Genomic DNA, 23,501 nt, shown 5'->3' with positions numbered 1-23,501 from the left:
AGGTTTTATTTACCTGCTGTGTAAAAGATGGTGACAGCCTTCTGTTTACATTTGGAACACAGATTTAACCTTAAAGAGGCAGGTTTATCAAAATGAGACGTCTTTAAAGATGTACATAAATATTTTATTTTAAAAACAAACATCCACCAGCTACAGATCAGAAGAGTGAGACACACACACACACACACAGAGAGTGCAAATGATTCATACCTGAAATACTGTGGAATGACATGAAAATCCTGTTTGATCATTTGCATGATGAACGTTTCAGACAAATACAAAGTCAAATACTGACTTTTGTCATAATACATACATCTTGACACTCTCCTCACATGTGGTGCAACATCAGATGAAACATGTCAGTAAAAAGAAGGTTTGACGCAACACACAGAAAATTAATTTTTACTTAACTTTAAAGTACTAATATAAAATAGTTTGTCTCCATTGTACAAACTCCTGTTTAATAAAGACATAGAAATATTAAAAATGTTTATTACATCAGTAAAGAAAGGCACTGACTATATTGCACCCTTTAGGAGTAAACAAAATGCACTGCAGTAGAATTATACTGTGATAAAAAGATCACAATTAGTGATCTACCTCAAAAAGCTTGGGACACAATCGTTCCTTTACAAACGCTGTTAAATAATTTGCTAACAGTAATCAAGTCGTCCACATCCACATACATGAGAACTTCTAGAGAATTAATTTAAACCTACAGTAAATGTATTACTATTATTTTACTTTACTGACCACCTGAGGCTGGTGCTGTGTGCACATTGAAATCATGACAGATAAAAGAAAGTCATTTTACAGCTGCTAGTCATGGAGACAGAAAATGAATGCATACAGGGAAGCACCTGCGATTAAAGCCGACCTCGTCATGTGATAATGCCCGGTCATGGAATGAAACAGTTGTGCTGTATTTTAAAGGGCCAGTGTGTAATATTTGGCATGGTTTATTGTCAAATCTGAATCTGAATCTGAATATTCTACTCATTAATATGTTTATATAAGTGTATAATCGCTATAAAATAAAATTCGTTTGGTTTTTGTAGCCTTATAATTATGCTTTTATACATATATATATATATATTATATATATATATATATATAGCAAGGGCCTTGCTTTAGAGAGGTCGCCATCTTGCGCCGCCATGTATGTACGGCAGCCCGAGTGGACAATCCAGCCAGCCAGAGTTTATAAATAAACCAACGAAGAAGACAATGGAAGGAAGGAAGAAGGAGGAGGAAACAGCAGAGTGTTAGTAGTTCGTCGATAGAGAGTAGTGAAAAGTTTTTTTAGATATAAAGTTTGCGAATGGACCACACTTACCACGCAACAGGAGAGAATGAACCCGAACCGTCATCTGCGAGGAAAAGAAGACGCAAAGAGGGGCAAAGAAAACGGGACAAGCAGCGGCAGAGATTAAACACCGGTGATGTTTTTCAGCGATGGAGGGGGTTCATGAAGGACAAAGGGCTTCAATCTGACGCTGAAGTGGCATGTTTTCTGCTGGACAGGTAAACTACTAAAATAAATGCTACTATTTGTCAGCACGTAGTAAACGTATACAGACTCGACAAGTAGGGAGTGAGGAGGAGAGTTCATAACGTTACATCATCTCCAGGTAGAGCAATTATTGTAAAACACTTGTGAAAATTTTAGTCTTATGTCGAAGGCATAACAGACAACAGGATAGCAGTAACGTTACTCCTGTGTACCCTGCTGATTGGATTCAGTACAGCTGCAGCCTATTTCAAATCACCTGTGCTGTGGACTGTGTAACAAACCCGATGAAGCGTAACGAGTTGTTTTGTAGACTGATTAATAAAATAAGAAGCAATTCAGCCCTGTGTGCGGTGAATCCACTTTTGTTATCCTCGGAGGCCACCGTAACTTTGCCGACGGGAGGGGTGAGCACAGGCGAACGAGTGAGCACTGCAATCTAGAATCTTAGCGCTACATGTCACTGTTTTCAACCCATTTTACACACTGGCCCTTTAAACCTTTTCTATTCATGTAATAAATATAGACTGCACATGTCAATGAGATGGTAATCTGTGTGAGAAATAAGGAAAATAATCATAATAATCATCTGTTTATAGTGATGAATATGACCCGTGATCACTATAAGCAGTTTCAGCTGTTCTGAAATCTCATCATGTGCTGAGGATCATCCCAAAATGATAAGTTCACTGTTCACAAGTACTGTAGTGACTAGGGCTGAGTATCGCCACTGATTTCCTGAATAGATTCCATTTAGATTCACAAGGTCCCGATTCAATTCGATTTCCGATTTGATTTTATTCTATTCAATATTGACTGTATTGGGGATATTTCAGTTACAATACCAGTTTTTGCTAATATGTGAAAGAGATTCTCAGAGAACTAATAGTGTAACTTTTACAAGGAATTATTTGAAAAAAGGGAATAAATTCAGAACAGGATTAAAACTGAATATTTTATAACTAAATGTTTCTAGAGCAGCAACAGCAATATTAAGTCATAATACAAACTCAAATTTCACTGGAAACCAATCTAAAATGCTGTACACAACCCTTTTGCACCTTAAAAATCATTGTTTTCAATATAGAAGCGCGGCAGGTGTGCTCAAGCAGCGTGCATTTTTGTGCCCTAGGATAAACAGCGTTCAACTTTAGGAACACAGCAGCATGTACCACATGACATGTGACGAGGAACAACCAATCACAGCTTCACATACAGTATCTTTCCCTTCATCCGTACATATCAGCCTGTGATAAATATGAAGTTGATCATGTTAGTGCAGGGCTACCCAGAGCTTTACATCTGTCCCATAGACAACAGGCCTACACACTTATAAACAGCTCCTGGAAGAAAGATCAGCTCTGCACTCAGGATTTCAGGTGAACAGGATATGATTGTTAAGGTTGACGCAACCTGCCGCTGTGCTCTTGAAAGCTGGCACAAAAAAGGCACAAAAGTAGCGCCCAGAATCCGACCTCACGTTTCCCAGGCGGTTAAAGCCTTTAAAAGTGGAACAGACCAAAACTAAAAAAGTGAGCAAACAGTTACAGATAAAGGAGCTGGTAACTTCAGAGCTTCTCAAGACTTTGATCATTAATAATTAAGCGCCGCGGCTCGTTTACTATCTGCGAGATTAACGTGGTTAAAGCTTCACACATCTGTGGGGAAACATATATATTAAAAGATCAATTTAGGATTTTATGAATCGATATAGTGTCATTCAAATGACGATCAATTTAGATGAGATGAATCGATAATTTTAACCCAGCCCTGGTAGTGACACTCACTTTAATCAAACTACATTATTTGTAAAAAGTACACTCCTGTAACACTGGATCAAAATCAGAACAACAGATATTGTCCTAATATTATTATTCCAGCGACAATTTGCATCCATGAAAAACCTGGCGGCTACATTACCCACAATGCAACTCGGCCACTAACAGCTCTGTCACTGCAGGTATCCTTACCACAAAAAGACCTCAAGTTAAACTGGATCATTTCTGTCTGACTTAATTCCAGTTAAAGTACCTTTACCTCTTATTGATTATTATTCTGAAATACTGTGACTGCAGCAGAGGCATCAATCAGAAAGACATATACCACAGGGCTATTTAAATGTTTTAACCTTTTCCCAGAAGCTACTGAATATGAAAACTAAACACCATTTACCCGTCATCAGTTATCACTGATGTTGAACACACTTTTAAATTCTCCATCGAATAACTTCTTCAGTCCGTTGCCCTTGGCAAGGAATTCAGCGTTGTCCTGCAAAAGAACACAACAGTCCATGTCACTAAAACACATACTTAAAACATGTACTTAACTGTTGATGAAAACCTCCTTTTTTTAAAGGGATAGTTCGGACCTTTTGAAGTGAGATTGTGTGAGGTTCTCTCTTGTTACTTACTCGGTTGTACGTGGCACAGTTGGTGAAAATGAGCTGAACATCGGACACAAACTCTCCAACCGTCTGGTAGAGTTGCTCCTGGAGTTTGTCTGCAACTTTACCGAGCCACATGGGAGTCTTGATCACAGTGGAGTAATCTTGCAACTGTGGGTGCTGAGCAGAAATGAATGAAATACTCAACACTCTGCAACAACTTTGTGTGTTTACACGAGCTTCAGACCATCATAAGCACCTGAGGACAGCGTCATTCCTCTTTATCTGTATTATTTCCCACAAATATGAAGACAGTAAACAGGTGCATGAGAGGAGCAAGACAGAGACTCACGTAGAGGCATGGGTTGGTGGCAAATATTTGTTCCTCATCAGCACTGCACAGATACAGGAGGAGATACTGGCACTGCTGTTGATGTAAGAGAAGAGGAGGTGAGAGGCGGCGGTGTGTCAGAGAGGCAGGCGTTACGATGTGAGGGCACAGAGTCAGACGGCGTGCTCACCAGCATGCGTTGGGATATCTGGCGAGACATGACTTCTTCCTTCTTCTGCTGATCTGGGTAAAGCCACGACTGAGAGGTTCTGAATACACAGAATGTGCACATCCATGGTCTGTCGTCCCTGCTCACACACACACACACACACACACACACACACACACACACACACACACAAAATATGTGGACTACAGACGCGAATTAGCTTGAAGCTATAATCTGGTACGGTGCATCAAATGGTGACATTTATGTTTGAGCTGTACATTGTCCCTTTTAAATAAATAAAATTAAATAAATAAAATAAATAAAAATAAAAATATATTCATACATACATATAAAACATCTGAAAATTATCAGTCCTGAACAGAAGAATATAGATGCTCTTAATTTTTGTTTCATTTCAACCACATCAATCCCACTGACACAGGACAGGTGGAACATGTTGCTGCTCCCTCTCTCTCCTCGTCCGCTCTTCAATTTCAATGAGCTCTGCATCTGTGTACATCCGTGTTCAAATAAATACGGGCGCTCATCAAATTCAAATGGCTCATCCAGATCCAGTTGGTCAAAATTGGGTAAAAATTTGGACATATTTGTTGTGGCAAGTCAAAACAGAGAGTGAAAGTCTGGCTCTGAAAACGTCTCGCGAGATTCGAGTTGTAGCAGGAAGTTACTGCTGGAGTGACCTTACAAACGCGAGGAGTTACTCTGTTTGGAGTAGTCATGGCTGAATTTTTACCCGATTTTGACCAACTGGATCTGGATGAGCCATTTGAATTTGATGAGCGCCCGTATTTATTTGAACACGGAGTACACAGACGTAGACGGAGCAGAGCTCATTGAAACTGAAGAGCGGACGAGGAGAGAGAGGGAGCAGCAACAGGCAGAGGAACATGTCTGAATCCAGCTAAAGGTAAACAGAGACGTTCATTTGTCCTTTCCGTTATGTTGTCAGATAATTACACTAACAATCCGAGCCTACCTGTGTGAAAAAAATGCACTTTTAGTGGACGTATTTTGACATTGCTTGACGCTGTCTGAGTGCCCTATTATTTAATATAGCGCGCGTTCACGGGCTGCAGGCAGGTCAGCCCTAGCTTCGTACTGGAGAAATGTCTCATATTGAACATGCTATCACTCATTTAGACAAAAGTAGATCGGAAAATAGGGCCCAGGTTGAAAAAAACATTAGTTCCCCTTTAAAGATTTTGTTTTATGATGATAAAATTAAGCTAAGATAATAAAACAAATAAATTACTTATATATTCTTGTATATATTGTAAATTTGAATTTTGGAGTATTATTAAGAAATCAGGTTCTTCGAGTGAAATGTTTTTGCCAAAATGTCATTGGAGACCCAACTGTAAATCAGTCCAGAAGATCGTCACAGCTAACTTTGTGATGGGAGACTTCAATTTATGCAGCCTAAAGGAGCACCTACCCACATATCAGCAATATGTCACCTGTCCCACTCGCAACACAGCCTGCCTCGACCAGTGCTATGGAAATATCCAGGATGCCTTCTGTTCTAAAGCACTGCCCGGTTTAGGGAACTCAGATCACAACATGATTAAACTGATGCCCTCCTATGTGTCCCGGCTGCGGCGTGAGAAAGCCAAAAAGGTGGAGGTTAAGAGCTGGATTGCTGCCGCTACCGAGACACTGCGAGATTGCCTGCAGCGCACGGACTGGAATGTGGTGACCGACGGGACCGAAAACGTCAATGACGCGGCGCTTGCTATATCGGGGTACATAACATTCTGTGAGGACACAATCATTCCCAAAAAGACTGTTAAGATGTTTTCCAGCAACAAGCCCTAGGTAACTTTGGAACTAAAACAACTTCTTAACCAAAAAAAGTGACTGTTCAAATTGGGAGGAAATAAAGAAGAGAAAAGGACACTGCAGAAAAACATAAAAAGGATGATCAGGGACTGTAAAGCAGTATATAAACGTAAATTAGAGAACTTTTTTAGAAACGATGCTAGGAGAGCATGGCAGGGGGTTCAGGCAATCACAGGATACAAGCCTAAGAAACATCTCATGGCAGTGGATAATGAACTTGAAATGGCCAATGACCTGAATGATTTTTGTTGTAGATTTGATATACATGATTTTACAGCTGAACAGGACTTGGTTTATAAAGAAATCAGTGGTATGAAGTGTGTGGACACTGACATTTCTATAGACGATGTTAAATCTTACTTCAGACGTGAATCCCCGTAAAGCTAGTGGGCCTGATGGTATTAGCAGCAGGACATTAAAGGTGTGTGCAGATCAGTTGGCACAGCCCTTTCAAAGGCTGTTCCAGCTGTCATTAGACACTCGTGTAGTTCCTTGTCTATGGAAAAAATCTCTGACTGTGCCCGTACCTAAAAACAATAAACCTAAGGAACTTAACGACCTGCACCCTGTTGCCCTAACATCTACAGTAATGAAATGTTTTGAAAAAATAATTCTGAAACAGCTTTTATGTGAGGTCACACCATTTCTAGACCCAAACCAATCTGCATATCGTGCAGAGAGAGGGGTTGAAGATGCACTGCTGACCTTGACAAACAACATATATGAGCACCTTGAACAGGCAAAGAGTCTTGTCAAGGTTGTGTTCATAGACTTCAGCAGTGCCTTCAACACAATCCAACCCCACCTGATGGTAAAAAAATTGGTAAACCTCGGGGTAAATCCAAGATTAGTTTTGTGGATTTATGACTTTTTGACTAACCGCAGTCAACAAGTCAAATTCAATTCATGTGTCTCATTATTAAAAGCCACAAACATGGAGGCACCACAAGGGTGCGTTCTGTCCCCTATTCTATACACCTTAGACACTAATAACTGCCAAGCAACGTTCCCAGACCACACTTATTTTAAATATGCTGATGATACAGCATTAGTGGGGTTTTTAAAGTCTGACACTGCATCCCTAGAGGGTTTTGAGAGGGAGATGCAGGGTTCTATTAAATGGTGTACAGATAATTTCCTTGTGGTTAATGCGAAGAAAACAAAAGAGATGGTCATAGATTTTAATAAAAAGGGAATTATAGTTCCACCCTCAAATATCAATGGTGTAGTGGTACAGCGGGTTTCAACATACACATATTTGGGTGTTGAAATTGACAACAAACTGACATTCAGTGAATGTGCACAAAATAAGACCAAAAAGTTGCAGAAGAGGATGTTTTTTTTAAGGAAACGCAATCATTTTAGAATAGATAGCTGTATTCTTCAGATGTTTTACAAAGCTCTCTTGCAGAGTGTCTTATCCTTTGGCCTTCTGTGTGCCTTTGGAAACATGTATATTCAGGATCAGAAGAAACTGCAACGAATAGTCAAAACAGCCAGTAGGATCACTGGAGTTGATCAGGTATCTGTAGCTCAACTGTACAACGACCTCAGTCTAAAAAAGACAGAACAAATTCTAAATGACTTAACCCACCCTCTTCATCTGAGGTTTTTAAGAAGTAGCAGGTTAAGTGGCAGAATCCTGCAGAGGAAAATTAGGACCACAAGGTATAGCAAGTCTTTTGTGCCTACAGCAATTAGACTGCACAACAATAGATTTAAAAATTCCTAAGCACTTTAAACTATGAGCATATATATGAGCATCCCACTATTTTATTTATTCATACATGCTTGTCATGTTTCCCCAATGTTCTTACTGTTTTGTCTGTCTTGTCCCTGTTTTTCTTTTCTAATGTTTTGTATTTATTGTTTTTAATGCTATAAAGTAGGCTGTATAACAATGGAATATGTAATGGTGACCATGATGAATTTCCCACTTGTGGGATAATAAAGTTTACCTTGAAGGTGCATTTGTCAGTTATATCAGGGATGTATTTATAAATAACAGAATTCTCTGGATAATATCTATCTATAACCCCAAAAAGCAGCTCTTTGGTTTTGTTGGGCAGGAAGGAAGAGTGAATACAGGACTACATGTCTCACCATCAAGAGTCTGACCTGTCCAATTATATTTAGCAGTACTGTTCTTGGAATAAGTGAATGTCTGATTAATATGATGCCAGTTAGCAGTGCATTTACTACAGTGTTACTCACGTTGGGAGACAGGAATACTATGTCTTTGAAATCACTACGTGAATACAAAAGTTGTCAAATAGTTGCGTCACAAGCAGAATGTTGCTGTTAAACCAATGTTCAAAGAAAATGGACTCATTTCTATACGTATATTGGCTCTGCTCCATAAACACATTTGTGAGGAGAATACTTGTGCTTATAAAGAAGAGACCAACATAGAGGAGTTTGCTTATGAAAGTTGGAGAGTTTAATAGGAAGTTTCCCAACAGCATAGGAGTATATCCACTGCAGCTACTGCTACCTGCATTTTTAATGAGAAAAACATTAATTATTAAGATGGAATAAATCAGAGCTTGAACATGGATTAAGTGATTTTTGCCCGTTTGGGGGCAGCGATACAAGCTGGAAGCACAATATTTACATATCACCTTATCACAATGATATAGCTACCGTGTTTACCTGAGGATTTTTGGTCCAGCAGCAGTGACCTTGACCTCTGACCAACAAATTCTAATCAGCCATTCCTTGAGTTTAAGGCGGAATCTATACTTCTGCGTTGAACCAACGGCGTACCTTAAGCCATAGCCTGACACGCACCTCCCCAGAAATGTAGCGACGCAGACCTCCTGTCTATTTCTGTAAGCTGACACCATTTCCCTCAGTGGAAACAAATATTTTATTTACTTTAATTTCACAGATAACATTTTAAGTCTGTTAAGAGGAAATCTCCGCTCGTCGCTAGGCTAATTTATACAATGTAAAACGCCGTAGGCTTGTGCAAGTAACATTAGCATGTTGTATTTGTTTGGAAAACGTGTTTAGTATAAGACAGTTGTTTTGTCAGTGAACCTTGTGAGTTGTAATGGAGCCAAATTATGTGCCGTTACCTTTGTTAAATGTTGCTGTTGTCTCTGGTTTTATATGAGTAGAGAGAAGTCTGCTAGCCACTAGGCTAATTTATACAATGTAAAATGCCATAGGCTTGTGCTAATAACGTTAGCATGTTGTATTTGTGGGGAAAATGTGTCCAGATAAAGACAAGTGTTTGTCTGTGAATGCTGCCAGTTATAGTGAAGCTGATTTGTGTACTTGTGTTTGAAACTGTCTCTATTAAGCCATGTTTAATGTGTGTTTAATGTGTGTTTTGAATCAACTAAACTTTACAGTACTTCACAGAAACCTCCACCGCTGACTAGTGTTTTAGAGGTGTAACTGCAGAGTAACACAGACACACCACCGCACAAGTATAAACGCTCACAATGGCGAAGGTCACATTTGTATGCTACGGCGTAGGGTCTGCCACATGAGTATAAATAAAAAATCTAATATAAATCTAGTATAAATATAAAATCCCACTGGTCTACCTCTATCTCTTTCAGTCTCAATAAAATGCTTAAAGCTAAAAAAAAAAAAAGAAACAACTGAGATCACATAAAAATGTTTCATGTTTTGGTTGTTTTCTGTTTCTGATCAAAGCTCACCCTAAAATGTTGTCCTCCACATGAGGCAGGTGACATCTCTGGTGGAAGGAGCGAGGGCAGTGGTCACACTCCACCAACACTCCTGCACCTTTACAGACGCAACACTCATCGTCGTTTTTCTGATTATCCTGCCAAAAAGACACAACAGCAACTCCGTTTACACACAGCACAATTACACCCTGCATCTGAGAGAAATCAGCAATGGCCATCACATTGTTTATGCAGAACAAAGATGAGTGTGGAATGAGGAAATGCTGCTTGTCTGAAACTGACTGATCAACAAACTCACCAGGTCTTGACTATCTGGTTTGCACAGTCCGCATTTACACAGCAGTGAGTGGATCTTCAAGATGTCTGCCTGAAAAGACAAATCAACAGTGTCTTCCTCTTTGTTTCAAGCTGTAGTTTAGGTCTTTTAGGCTCTGTACAATCCTGTGCTTCTGTCAGAAACACAGAGACACACACTTTACAATAACACATCACCCTGATCATGGTCACCTCTATGAGGACACTGAGTGGTTCCCCTTCATACAGGATGTCCTTCCTCCAGGTGGCATCTGCATCTGGACATGACGCCTCCTTCACAAACTCCTCCGGAGTCATCCAGCTCGTCTCAGTACGAAGACTCTTCCCACAAGTCCCTGGTGGTGAGTCAGCTGGTTAGGACACATTTCATTACACCTTATCACTAGAGTGACACACCCACACAATAAACAGGTTGTGCAGATACACATACACTCACTGGCCACTTTATGAGGTGCACATGTTCAACTGCTGCGCTATTCAGCCAATCACCATCCCTTTATGACCACAGTGTACCCATCTTCTGATGGCTACTTCCAGCAGGATAACGCACCATGTCACAAAGCTCACATCATCTCAAACATGACAATGAGTTCACTGTACTCCAATGGCCTCCACAGTCACCAGATCTCAGTCCAATAGAGCACCTTTGGGATGTGCTGGAACGGGAGATTCTCATCATGGATGTGCAGCCGACAAATCTGCAGCAACTGTGTGATGTCATCATGTCAATATGGACCAAAATCCCTGAGGAATGTTTCCAGCACCTTGTTGAATCTGTGACACCAAGAATTAAAAAGGAGGTCCAACCTGGTACGAGCGAGGTGTACCTAATAAAGTGGCCAGTGAGCGTATTTCACAACTTTGTGTACAGTGGGAGACAGTTACCTGATGCAAACCGATTTCTGTGTAATGTCGCAGATAAAGCTCCACATGTAACACTGAACTCCTTCCTGCCACGGTCATGTCTTGTTGTACTGGTTTGTGGCTGCTGCTGAGGCCGTTCCTCCGTCTGTCTTTTGTCATCTGTAATGGACATGTTTAAAGTATGACTAACATGAGGACAGGATACATATCTTCAGTTATTTCTATTATGAGCATAAATGTGTTTTAAGCCTGAATATCACTTTGTAAAAACCACCACCTGTGTCATCTGTGGAACTTTCTTTGCCGCTTGATGAAACCTGGTCTTCCTTGTCATGGTCGCTGTCCTTGTCTTCATCTTCTTCTTCATTAGACACTATGAATTGTTTCAAACAATAAGGATAATCAAAATTAATGCATTTAAAAATAAATTGAAACCGGTGAAATTTAATAATAGTTTGTTAGCTAACAACCAGGTTTGTAAAACATCAAAATCACATTGTAGAGCTTCTTGAATTGATAAGACAGAGGGCTTTGATGTGTATATAATTGTATCATCCGCATAAAGCTGTGTATGGCATTTGGAAAAAATAAGAGGGAGATCATTTATAAATGTTGAGAAGAGGAGGGGTCCTAAGGTGGAACCTTGAGGTACTCCATTTTGTTGAGTAAGCATATTTGATCTGCACCCTCTCAATACAACACATTGTTTTCGATTGTGCAAATATGAATTAAACCACATCAGCGCATGCTGTGAAAGACCAACAGCCTGAAGCTTGTCTAAAAGTAAATAATGGTCAACCATATCAAAGGCTTTGGTTAAATCAATAAATATGGCTCCTGTAAGATTACCATGATCAGATGCAGGAAAAACGTCATTAGTGAATTTCAAGACAGCAGTAGTTGTGGAGTGGTTAGGTCTAAAACCAAATTGATACTGAGAGAGTAAATTATTATCATTAAGATACCGTGATAATTGATTGTGAATTATTTTTTCAAATACTTTGGCAATGGAACGCACAATTGAGATGGGTCTGTAATTGTTGGGATCAAGTCAATCACCGCTCTTAAGGAGAGGTGTAATGCCTACTGATTTCCAAATAACAGGTATTTCACATGTGGACAAAGACAGGTTAAAAAGGTCAGCCAAAGGATAAATGAGAATATGACATGCTAGTTTGATGAATTTAGATTCAGTCCCATCAAGCCCAGGACCACTGCTCTCTTTTAAATCACAAATAGCCTTACGGACATCATTAGGAGATATTACATGAAAATTAAAAGAACTTTGTGATATGGTATGTGAGGTAATATGAGCAGTATTAGGAATTAAATTAGAGCACACAGAGGAAAAATGCTGATTAAAAGCATAAGTAATAGATAAAGGTTCATTTATTATTCTATCAGCAATTTTTAATTGACTGACGGAACATTTATTAGATGTAAGTAATATATTTTTGATATTTTTCCAAAATTGTTTGGGATTTTTAAAACTATTACTTAGACAATCTTTAAAATAATTAGACTTTGCATTCCGAACTTGAGTTTTGCTGATATTTCTTAGTTGCCTATATGCTTCCCAATCAGTATGTGTCCTTGTTGCCTGAAATTTTGCCCATGCTTTATCCCTTTGCCTGAAGAGGTGTATTAGTTCAGAGGTGATCCAGGGCAAATGATTACCCTTGACTTTTGACTGTTTCCAAGGGGCATGTTTATCAACAACTTCGGTAAATTCAGAAAGAAAAAAATCCCAAGCACTTTGAACATCGGGTATTAACTGAAATCTATCTGAGTTAAATTGTGAATCAACTTGTCTGGTCCATTTTCTTGTACTGTCTAATATTCACCAATTTAGGTGATGATCTTGGAATTTTTATCTTCCAAACACAGTAAACTGCTGAATGATCACTAAGACATTCAGACAATACACCAGCGTTTGTAATTCTGTTTGGATGAGATACAAGTATCCAATCAAGCAAAGACTGAGAGGTGGGAGTGATTCTAGTGGGTTCATTAATTAGTTGTGTTAGATTTAAATTAGAAAAAAACTGATTTATCTTTGAGAGAGGACCTATCTGACCAGTTTTTATTAAAATCACCGAGAATAATAATTTCATTATTACAAACAATGGAATTAATGGTAGAGTTCAAGCAACTATAAGACTCAACGGGTGCAGATGGGGGTCTGTATATATTTCCAATTGTAAGATATTTATTCTCATGGAGTATAACATTTACAAAAAGACTCTCAAAATGTTCAGGCTCTACATGAGGAACTATCAGTTCAGACTGTAAGTTTGACATAACATATGTTGCCCCACCACCACCTCTGGTACATCTGTCAGCTCTGTATAATACATAATTAGGTATTGTAATCTGATTGTTTTTATCCGCTCCATTGTCTTTATAAAGTTAACATATCGCACCGTCATTTCAAACTCAACACTTGTTTCAAATTAAAAGCCCCTTATAACCTCAGCTGAGAGAATCCCTCCATTCTCTAAATAGGCTTTTATTCTGAAACATTTGTCAGAACTTCCTGTGGAAGATACAGTAGCTTGACAGTTTACGTATGGCGCTTCAAATGTAGCTCCTGCCATCTGCTGACGCTTTTAGGTGACTACAACAACATGTCGGCTGGCACATGAACAGACACAGTGACTGAAATAATAGTGAAAGTAATAAAAATAGGACAAGAATAACCCGATGACATCACACACGCCGTGAAAGATAACCGGGGATAATTGGTGAGTACCAGCGTGTAGCGTGTACCAGGCATAATGCAAGTCCTGAGTCTGAAATATGTCTGTCAGCGAGTCCTCCTCCACCTATTTAGACTCCACCGTAGACAACGGCAGCATTTCTCCGACCACGTAGCGAGCCACAAGCTCCGTGGCTTCTTTCAGACTGATAGGTTTAACGTTATCTCCGTTATTAGAACCAAACGACAGTCGTTGCTGTTTCGGAGCTGAAGGACCAGCGTTCTCAAAGTAATGGAAGTAACTGATGTCTTGTTTGAAAATGTACTTAAGTATTTGATTACTCAAACAGCAAACTAACGTGTTAGGTTACTCGTTACTGCAAAAAGTAATCAAAGTACTCTAACGCGTTACTTTGTAACACGTTATACCCAACTCTGCTAGCGACTAATTTCCACTCAATGAGATCGGCTTCACGATTAAAGCAGAAAATGGCGTCCCACAAGAGAGAGGGCGAGTAATGATTCAAGGAGATAAAGGTTTGTGACTGTAGTGTGTCAGCCCTGGATAGTCAAAAGTTTTCTTTAAATGCTTTTAAATGCTAAATGTTTTTAAGAAGACCTTGTTTTTCTTCAAGTGTAGTGTACACTCCATTTGTAAGGTGGTGTACAGGCTCAGAAATAAACTTGATGATCCTCAGAATTCTGAGCACTTGCTTTTTTATTAACAGCATTTACTTGTACTTTTACTTTCAGCAACTTCAATTAAAAGCCTGGTCCAAATTAAACATCTCGTCCCTTTCAGTAGCCCGGTGTGGCTACACATTTTGACAAATAAAGGCCTGTCTCAATTAGAGGCTTGTGCTTTAAGTAAATAATAGCCCGGGCTAGTAATGAAAGTTTAACGGTATTCTAATAAGTGACTTTAACTACTGCTAGAGTCATATCCTGGTAAGACATCTGTACTTTTACTTTTAAGGGCCTGTCCCAGTACCCCCCCTTAGCCCTACCCCTACATTTGTACGTTCCCGCGAGGGGTAGTGGTGTCCCAATTCCTTTTTGCGTGTAGGGGGCATAACGAGGAGTAGTGGGTATGAAACTAGCCCTTCGGAGCGAGGGATTTCAGATGCTGACTTGCCAGCAAGGGGTCGACGTCGCCATGGCTACCACCAAGCAAGAGACGGGGAGAAAAGTCCATACATAGCTAACATTACTGTCGTCAGGTTGCTTGTTGGCTAGCTAGCTCGCGCTATCTGGCGTCTGTCATCTGTCCTGTTCTGCAAAATTGTCGGATTTTTCACATTACGATAACACGCCAGCTAGTATAACTATGCTGCCTCGTAATGTTAGCTAGCTAGATAGATAGCAGAAGTCAAATGAAGCATGATGAATAATGTAAACACGATAGTTTGGATGAGCTCAACTGGAGACTCCATTGTAGATGCTGGTTGGAAATGTAGATGGCTCGCAGCTTCCTGTTTAAAATAGTTACATATGTGTGAACGTAACAGATGCAGTGACGTAGTGAGTGGTGTCCCAATTCCTAGGGAAGGATTTCAACCCCTACCCCTTGTTGTTTCATTTCGAGGGCCAAGGGATACTGGGAAATGGCTAGGGGTAAGGCCAAGGGCTAAGGGGTAGTGGACAAGGGGGGGTATTGGGATTGGGCCTAAGTACGCTTTAAGGTCCTTCAACCACCACTGACCTGTTATGGAATGATCATCCAGCACCAGTGACCTCTTGGCCTAGCAAAGAGATATAAAATGGATACGGCTCAGATCAGCAGCACCAATAACAAGAAGATACACCACAAAGTTTGAATGTATTTTCATCAGTTCTTGTTCTTACCTTTTTACACCCTCCTTTGTACTTTGCTGCCTTCAAGTGACCTTCCTGCAGTGAAATTCGAAAAACAGAAAATAATATTTCCACAACAACCTGTCTGTAAAGATATCCAACAAGGCATGCTAACATGACCAACGTTAAAGGTCCAGTGTGTAGGATTTAGGGGGGTATATTAGCAAAGATTGAATATATCATAATAAGTATTTTTTCTTTAGTGTAAAATCACCTGAAAATAAGAATCATTGTGTTTTCCTTATCTTCAAATGAGCTGTATATATCTACATAGGGAGCAGGTCCTCGTCAATGGAGATCACCATGTTGCACCGTCATGTTTAATGTTAATGACGCTGTGGGCTAATGGGCATGTAGCTACTTCCATGTTTCAGATGATACGTCATGTTTGTAGTCGACCAATGAAGATGAGTTTACATATCACCTTGGGTTCGTCCTTCACCTTCTCAAAATGATCCCACACTTTGGATTTCCTGCCCGACATGTTATTAACTAGCCTGTGGAATAACCGCAGGTACCAGCCCTGGAAATTAACCTGACTCCTGTCTGACTGCTGAGCGTGGACACTTCCTGTGTCTGTCCTTTCAATTAAAGTCACACACGGTCCAGTCATATAGGTTTGGATTTATTTGACAAGGCTCCAAGTAAAAACCGCCTGAACAATGAACACTAAAGGATTCTAACTTGAAGCCACTAAATCCTACACACTGCTGCTTTAGAGAAAAGCAAGTTGTGTCACACAGTCGTGTTCCACATGTATTTCAAATTCACTTTTCAACAAACCTTTATAAGTTTTTCCAGTGGGGTGCCCTGACATCGAATGCTCAACTTCCAGTTCTTGAAACTTTTCTTCCCCGCAAACCTCTCAAATTCACTGGGAGTAAACCACTGTTTCTTGAACACAATGCACTTCTCCCCTGAAACCATCAGAGAATAAGGAAAGTGTTCATGTCAGCCATCAATCATCTGCTGTTATTCATAATCAATCCTCCAGTCACTGAGCTTTACTTTTGCCTACCTTTAGCTAGTCTTTGTCTGTCCAGTGTCCCCTCCTTCTGTCCACAGGTCACAGGCAGCTGTGTCTTGTCGATGTTCCAGGTCCAAATGTCACTCTTCTGTCCCTTCTTCAGGGGAGACGCTGAAGAATAAAAAAAAAGAACTTTGATTTCTTTGTTACGAATGAGAAACTACAAAGACATAATTTACACAGTGATAGTGCGCTAAAAGGCAGCAAACATTAAGACACAGTGGGTCTCGTTCATCAAATGTGAGCAGAACAAATTTGTGTGTAAACTGTACGCAGAGGGAAACCGACGAGTACTTCTGCATATATCAATATGCTAGTAGCTCCGGACTTTTCGTAGATACTAACAAGATCTACAGCTGCTTCTTTCTGCTCGTCGTGCTCGTGTAAATAAGATATTGCAAAACTGGACAACACCTTTCTCTGAATGAATAAAGTAACAAACCAACATCATGTCATTTTTGTTTAATTTAATTATCAGAGCTGTGACGTGGGAGACGTAAACATTATTTCAAATTGAGTTTTGGTTTAATAAGAGCTGTGGGCAGCTGGTAAATCAGAATCTAGCAGAGAGTTGGAGGGACTTGTTGTTAAACTTAACGGTGGGTTAATGCCGACATCAGACTGCCTGCATTAAGATGTTTTAATAGTGGTTTAAACAATGCTGAGGGCAAACTGACACAGAGGTTTCTGCAATGATGCAAGCAATGCGCTCATCTGCAGCAGAGAGCTGTGACCGGCTTCCTGTGGGTTTTTTGTGCGTACTTGTGGGTTTTTTTCATCAAATTTCATGTTGGATCATTTTCGTTTAACTTGCTGGATGGTTCTTACAACAGAAGACACGGAGTTAACGGCACCTGTTACCTCCTGCCAGACCTTTGATTTACCTGTTCCTGTCACACCACTACCAACAGAAGAAAATACAATGTTTTCCTTAACTCCACTTCACCCGAAATAACTTCAGTCTCAGCGTCGGAAAAGTTTTTCTTTTTCTTCTTTCTCTTTCTCCATAGTCCAAGGTATTTAACACCTCCTTATATGGTGGTCACTGGCTATTCATGGGCGGGATGTATGCTAATTGCTGACAAGCAGGAGTGCGCTGTCAATTTACGATTGATTGGTATTCATGAACATGCACACCTGCCTGTGATCATTTCTGACGTTCCCATTGCGTTCATGAATCTGAAGTAGGTTTTTAGTACCAAGGTGCAAATCTTCTCATAGATTTACTAACATTTCATGAATGAGACCCAGTAAGTTAAGAAAAGTAAAACCTAAATGGGAGTCAACTTACAGAAGCATAATTTCTTGGACTTTTTCCTTGGAGTCAGTCGAGATGACGGACCGGCCTGCTCCTCCTCCTCCTCCTCCTCCTCATTGCACGCGCTCCTACTTCTTAGTTTTCTCTTCTTTACTGAGTTTTCTTGCATCTTCTCTCCGTCCTCATCTGCCGAAAGCTTCTTCCTTTTCCCTTCATTTGACTCCTCTGTTTCATCACTCTCTGGTTGTTGTTGGTAAAAATGGAAAGACCCTGCGATTTAAATGAAAACCCAGAGATTAAAATGTTAAGATTTGTAATTTTTTTTTTTTTTTATTATTTTACTTATTTATAAAAAAAAAAAAGACATGAACATACAGCAAGCCAACAGACGGAAAAAGTAATATTTATAAATAATAAAACGCATAATGTAAAAGCAAATTGTCAGTGTATAGTTAATTTGATTTACACATCGGAAAAGGAGAGACAACTTCCTATAGATAAACTTATACCTTAGACTTTTCTACATATAGTTTTTATTACCATTTAACTTTGTCACACAACTATAAACCATGTAAATATATATACCAAATATCTATCTTACAAAAACAAACCTGTCTTAGTATATAATATAAATTATAATAGTTCAATAGTAAGCAGATTTACAATCATTAACAGTCTAATGACCATAAAAAAAAAAATTAAAAAAAGAGTCTGACCGTCCTTGAGTTTGTTGTGCAGCAGTCGCAGGGTGGGGTACTGGTTCATGATGGTCTCCGTGAAGACACAGTCCCAGAAGTCTATGATGCGCTTTGACTGTTCTTTTTCCAGCCAGTCCAGAATGTCATAAAGGCCTCTTTTTATGTTGTTCTTACTCTTCATGCGACTCACCTTCTGCACACACACACACAAAGAGAACATTTGCACTGACATGTCGTGTCTGCCTGATCAAATGTTGCATCATTAAAAATGAGCATCTTCTTAACAACGCCAACACAAACAAAACCCTAAACAAAAAAAGGCCTTTTCACACTCCGCCTTAAAGCTACTCTTTCTTGCATTTCACACAGCACTTAGAACATCCACAACTCCACCTCCCTCCAAAGTCCCACCCCCCTCCTCCTGCAACTCCACCTCCCTCCAAAGGCCTACTCCCCCCTCCTCCATTACGTCCTCATTACATCTATGATAGACATAGGCGTTGGCAAGGTAACGTTAGATACACGGAGGAGGAGAGTGAGTGTAACGTTACAACCAAGACAGTCAAACGCAACCCCAGAGTTTTAAAAATTTTAGAATAAGATTACAGTGCTAACGTTAAATAGTAGCGTTAATGTTACTAGTAAGTGGAACCGCACAAGGAAGATAACGTTAATGTTTCAGAGGCTACGCTACAGTAGGCTAACATTAGCCATTAGCAACTGGATGCTGTGTTGTCATAAATAACGTTATAGCCTGTTACATTAGAGGCAAACTAAACATAACAGGGTTCAACGCTAAGGTTTTTTTTCACTTCAGTGTCAGTTTTTACTTGCCCTATAAAAATTGTTTAATTTAAGCGGCTATCAAATAACAAAGACTGCAGTTATTTTTATGTTATGTAATCTTTATTCACACTGTATTTATTAATTAAAACAACATACATCATGTATTGTAGCTTAATTCCTACACAAAAATGACAGTGTCAGGGCTTAAAGTGAAAAATCTGTCAGTCATTCTCTGTCTATAATTTTGCGCCCTACTTGAGCCATGCCCACCTCTATTTATTTTTCACCAGTTTTCTCCAGTTCTGCTGTATTAACACCAGGTTTAATATATTTTGCTTCCATCTCTCTGCCCTGCTCTACTCTACTTCAACGCTACTTAGCTCTCTCTCTACTCTACCAGTAGACTACCACATCCACCTGTTGCACAAAACGCACACAGCAGTGTTTCCCCTAGGATGGAGTTGTAGCAGCGGAGGTGAAGCACACGCATGAAAAATAATTTTCACATGCGTGAAACTTTTGTTTCATGTTCTGGGATGTTTCTATGTATCTACTGGCACCAGAAGGGCTCTTTAGGGCTAAGTACATACAGTACATGTGTGTACAGTAATGAGCAGGTGAAATGTCTGTCTAGCTTACATATGAGGTGGCTCAAGATTTAGGAACATACAATTTTATTGAATGTAATAAAAGTAAAAAGTCACTTGACATGCTGCTGTTTTGTGCTATGACCTATTTAAGTGTTGGAAGTTGTTATTTACGTGACAACGCCTGAACGCAACACAAGCTCAGCATGAGTGCCGTGCTACGCTGCTGTGCGAGCAGCGTGTTTGTCTGTGCGTAACAGCAGTCTGTTGGTTATTTACACAGTGTCCATAACAATAACTTTGTCAGCTGACAAACTGCACCGGGCTCGGGGTCAGGTTAGGAAAATGCGGCCCCAGCCGCTCAAGCGTGCTCACCTGTGTGTGTGGCAGAACTCCGCCGTGTGCGATACAGAGAGCAGAGGAGAATTGTTAACATGTGACCATGTAGAGACAGAAATGACACGATGACATAACACCATAAATAGTATGTTGTTATGTTATTATATGAAGCGTCCGTCGCGCAAAATAATATCAGTGGGGGCTGTGGGCAGGACATTGTTACACAGCTGTGCCTGTGACTTCAGGCAGAGAGACCGCTGCATCAGAGCAGAAGAGCACGTTTGAAAATACATTTATTTTATCAAGTAGTTATTAACTATTACTATTTTTAGCAACTTGCCCGATCGGGCAGGTGAGTTGTTAGTTTACATGCCCGACCGGTTGGTTTACTTGCCCCGGGCACTCGGGCAATCCTTATTGTTGAGCCCTGCATAACCTGTCCTGCACAGTCAAAAACAACCACGGAGTTTTGAAAGTTATCCAGGGTCAGTGACGACTGAGTTTTTTATAATATAACGTAAATGCTAACTTTAGATAGTACTGGTGACTCTTTCGGAGCTCCACCTGGATCTTTTCATGGAAAAAACACTGTAGAATGGTCATACTTTGAGCAATCTTCTTCAAATTTGAAACAAATGTTCATTGATAGTGTGCCTACAGCCCCACAGTGTCATTTACCTGCTCAGATGAAGCCACAGACAGTTATTCATCCTGAAATACATTTTTATTTTATTTTAGGCAAAATCTTTAATTTTTTACTGACTTCAGAGGCCCATTACTCTGTCTCTGTATCACCTAGAGTGTTTCTGACACTTTCACAAGAAACTTCAGGGAGTTTTCTTTCTGGCAAGACCTCATGCATGCATGTAGCCAGAGTGGTTCAGAAGCTACAGTCATTTTAATTTGGGTATGGCATTTTAGGCGTTTTTGCTACAAAATGGGGGTGGAGTGCAAGAGTATTTTAACCTAAACAAAGAAAAGCGTAAAATGTCCAGTAGGTGTTGCTTTAAGAATGAGGTGAAAAGCTGGACAAAGGTTACATCTTGTAACAGCACAGTTTGCCAGTTTGTGGGTTGTTGTCATGACTTGTAGGATAAATAATGTGCGATGTTGATGCAAAGTGCAAAACATTTCAGGGGCATTTAAGATACGATTTTTTTGCTGGAAAATATGACCAAGGATTTCAAAAGCTTTTGCTGCTTTACTCTTCTGAACAACAACAAAGTTGCACATTTTTAGAATATTACAAATAAATATTTGATGAAACCTCTGATGTGAAGTGAACTGTTTTTGTTGTTGTTTTCTACTCTCCATTCTTACTTTATCTGGCCTATTATTTGTTCATCTTTCAGCGCAGTTTGTTTCAGCTCTCATGTGTTGTTGTTGTTGTTGTTGTTGTGTTCCTTTTATACCTGACATTTGTTTGTACATTGTTGAACAATACAAAATAAGCACTGTGACAACCGACCCGGTCTCCCCTACAATGCCTGGTAGTTTACATTGAGCGCGCTCCCGAGGAATGCATGCACATATGGCGGGCAGACACAACTCTTGGCAAAACTCCAGATGCATGTTTCATCTCCAGTCTGCCTCTGTTACAGAGATATTAAAATCTGTGTTCCTGTTTGTTCCTGCAGCCTGCAGGCTGTTCCCGCCATCACGAGACAGGTTAAGCCTGTCCTTTCTTTAAATAATTTTGAGAGGGTTATTCACGCATTTGTCTCCACCCGACTTGATTATGGGCTGGCCCCATCCTACCTTTCCGGTCTTTTGAAAAAATGTGTTTCATCACGGTCACTGACCAGATCACTTCTTGTTGTCCCAAGAACAAGGTTAGCGCAGAGGGGAGACAGAGCCTTTGCAATTGTGGCCCCCAAACTCTGGACTGAGCTGGCCCTCCAGGTTAGACTGGCAGATACCCTCCCTGTTGTTAAGTTTCGTTTAAAAACCCATCTGTTTCCGTCGGCCTTCTCTGCCCCTGTATGAGAGCTGGCAGACTTTTGTTGTCTTATTTTGTGTTTTCTTTTCTTGTGTTTTATTTATTGACTTTTGTATATTATAGGCTATTTGATGAACAGCACTTTGGTCAACGCTGTTGTTTGCTATATAAATAAATTTGTATTGTATTGTATCTGAGGGTGTGTGAGGAAGAAGACCACAACAACAACAACAACAACAACTGCGTAACACCTCACTAACGTACCTGGTATCTGTCCTCCGGGATCAGGTCGTGATCTCTGAGCTGGCTGAGGAAGATGTGCGGGTTCTCCATGCAGGACAGTTTAGTTTTATGGCGACGGAAGAACTGAAGGAGTTGCTCCTTCTCCATCCAGAACGTCGGCTCCGTCATGCTCCTGGCTGCAACCACCTCCACCCAAACCTCTGCACACACACCAGAGAGACCACAGAGAGACCACAGAGAGACCACAGCTGCTCCACAGGTCAGGAGGTGTCACATCCACAGTGTGGCACTGAGTAAAGTGATTTATGGAGGCTCCCTCCGCTGCAGTTCCTCCCTCCGCTGCAGTTCCTCCCTCTGCACACTGTCCTGCTCCAAAGTTCAGGGTTTAGACAGTTAAAGTAAAAATGCCGCAGCAGCTCACTGTACTGTGTCACATAGAAAAACAAAGCAGATTAAAACAGGCGGGAGTCTCTCCAAGTCCGATCAGAGCCGATCTATCCACAGCACAACCCTCTGCCCCGTCTTGACGACGTTTCGAAAGTGAAAGTTGGAGGAGTTTTTTTCTTCAGCTGATAAGTCGCAGTTCCGGTCAGTGGCCACAGGGGGCGTCATCTACCACAGAGTGACTCCTGCAGGGAACATGTTACAACACGTGCAGGTTTGACCCCTGATGAAAACTTGAAAGTAATAAAAGTAGAGACACAAATAGGTTGATAAACTTAAACCAGAAAGAAGGAAATGATGCAGCCAGGATGTTGAGGTGGAGGACCCATGGGTGTAGTATGAGACAATGGGCCCCTGGGCACAGATATGCAAAGGGCCCCACCACCTCTACTACACAGGACACAGACTTTGTGGTGGTTTTGCATCTCTTTGTGTTTCTCTGTCTCTCTGTGCTTATTCTGTCTCTATGTGAGGTACTCTGGGTTTTTTGTTGTTTTGTGTCTTTTTGTAGTAGTTTGGGTTTCCCTGTGG

At 40.3% G+C, this 23,501-nt stretch overlaps 1 protein-coding gene across 4 annotated transcripts; it reads right to left on the bottom strand.

Annotated features, from left to right (window-relative positions):
• Window positions 1-108: 108 nt before the first annotated feature.
• LOC117267816 (autoimmune regulator-like) lies at window positions 109-23,075 on the bottom strand. 4 transcript variants are annotated; one of them, XM_078161738.1, is made up of 16 exons: window positions 22,548-23,074; window positions 18,651-18,825; window positions 17,968-18,204; window positions 16,668-16,787; window positions 16,433-16,566; window positions 15,641-15,685; window positions 15,498-15,537; window positions 11,375-11,470; window positions 11,119-11,256; window positions 10,426-10,568; window positions 10,217-10,285; window positions 9,928-10,055; window positions 4,415-4,532; window positions 4,246-4,320; window positions 3,921-4,073; window positions 109-3,778 (listed from the first exon to the last, which is right to left on the bottom strand). In XM_078161738.1, exons 1-16 carry the CDS (start codon window positions 22,692-22,694, stop codon window positions 3,689-3,691), a joined length of 1,908 nt encoding a protein of 635 aa, XP_078017864.1. In that variant the 5' UTR covers window positions 22,695-23,074; the 3' UTR covers window positions 109-3,688. The 4 variants fall into 4 exon arrangements, with proteins under 4 accessions (XP_078017864.1, XP_078017865.1, XP_078017866.1 ...); XM_078161739.1 differs by having other exon boundaries at window positions 3,921-4,064; XM_078161740.1 differs by lacking the exon at window positions 11,375-11,470 and having other exon boundaries at window positions 22,548-23,075.
• Between the last annotated feature and the right edge of the window lie 426 nt (window positions 23,076-23,501).

The sequence above is a fragment of the Epinephelus lanceolatus genome, chromosome 18 (assembly GCF_041903045.1).
Source record: "Epinephelus lanceolatus isolate andai-2023 chromosome 18, ASM4190304v1, whole genome shotgun sequence".
Taxonomy (NCBI): Eukaryota; Metazoa; Chordata; class Actinopteri; order Perciformes; family Serranidae; genus Epinephelus; species Epinephelus lanceolatus.
The sequence above is the reverse complement of the archived record's forward strand: the minus strand, read 5'-3'. Positions and strand labels throughout refer to the sequence as shown.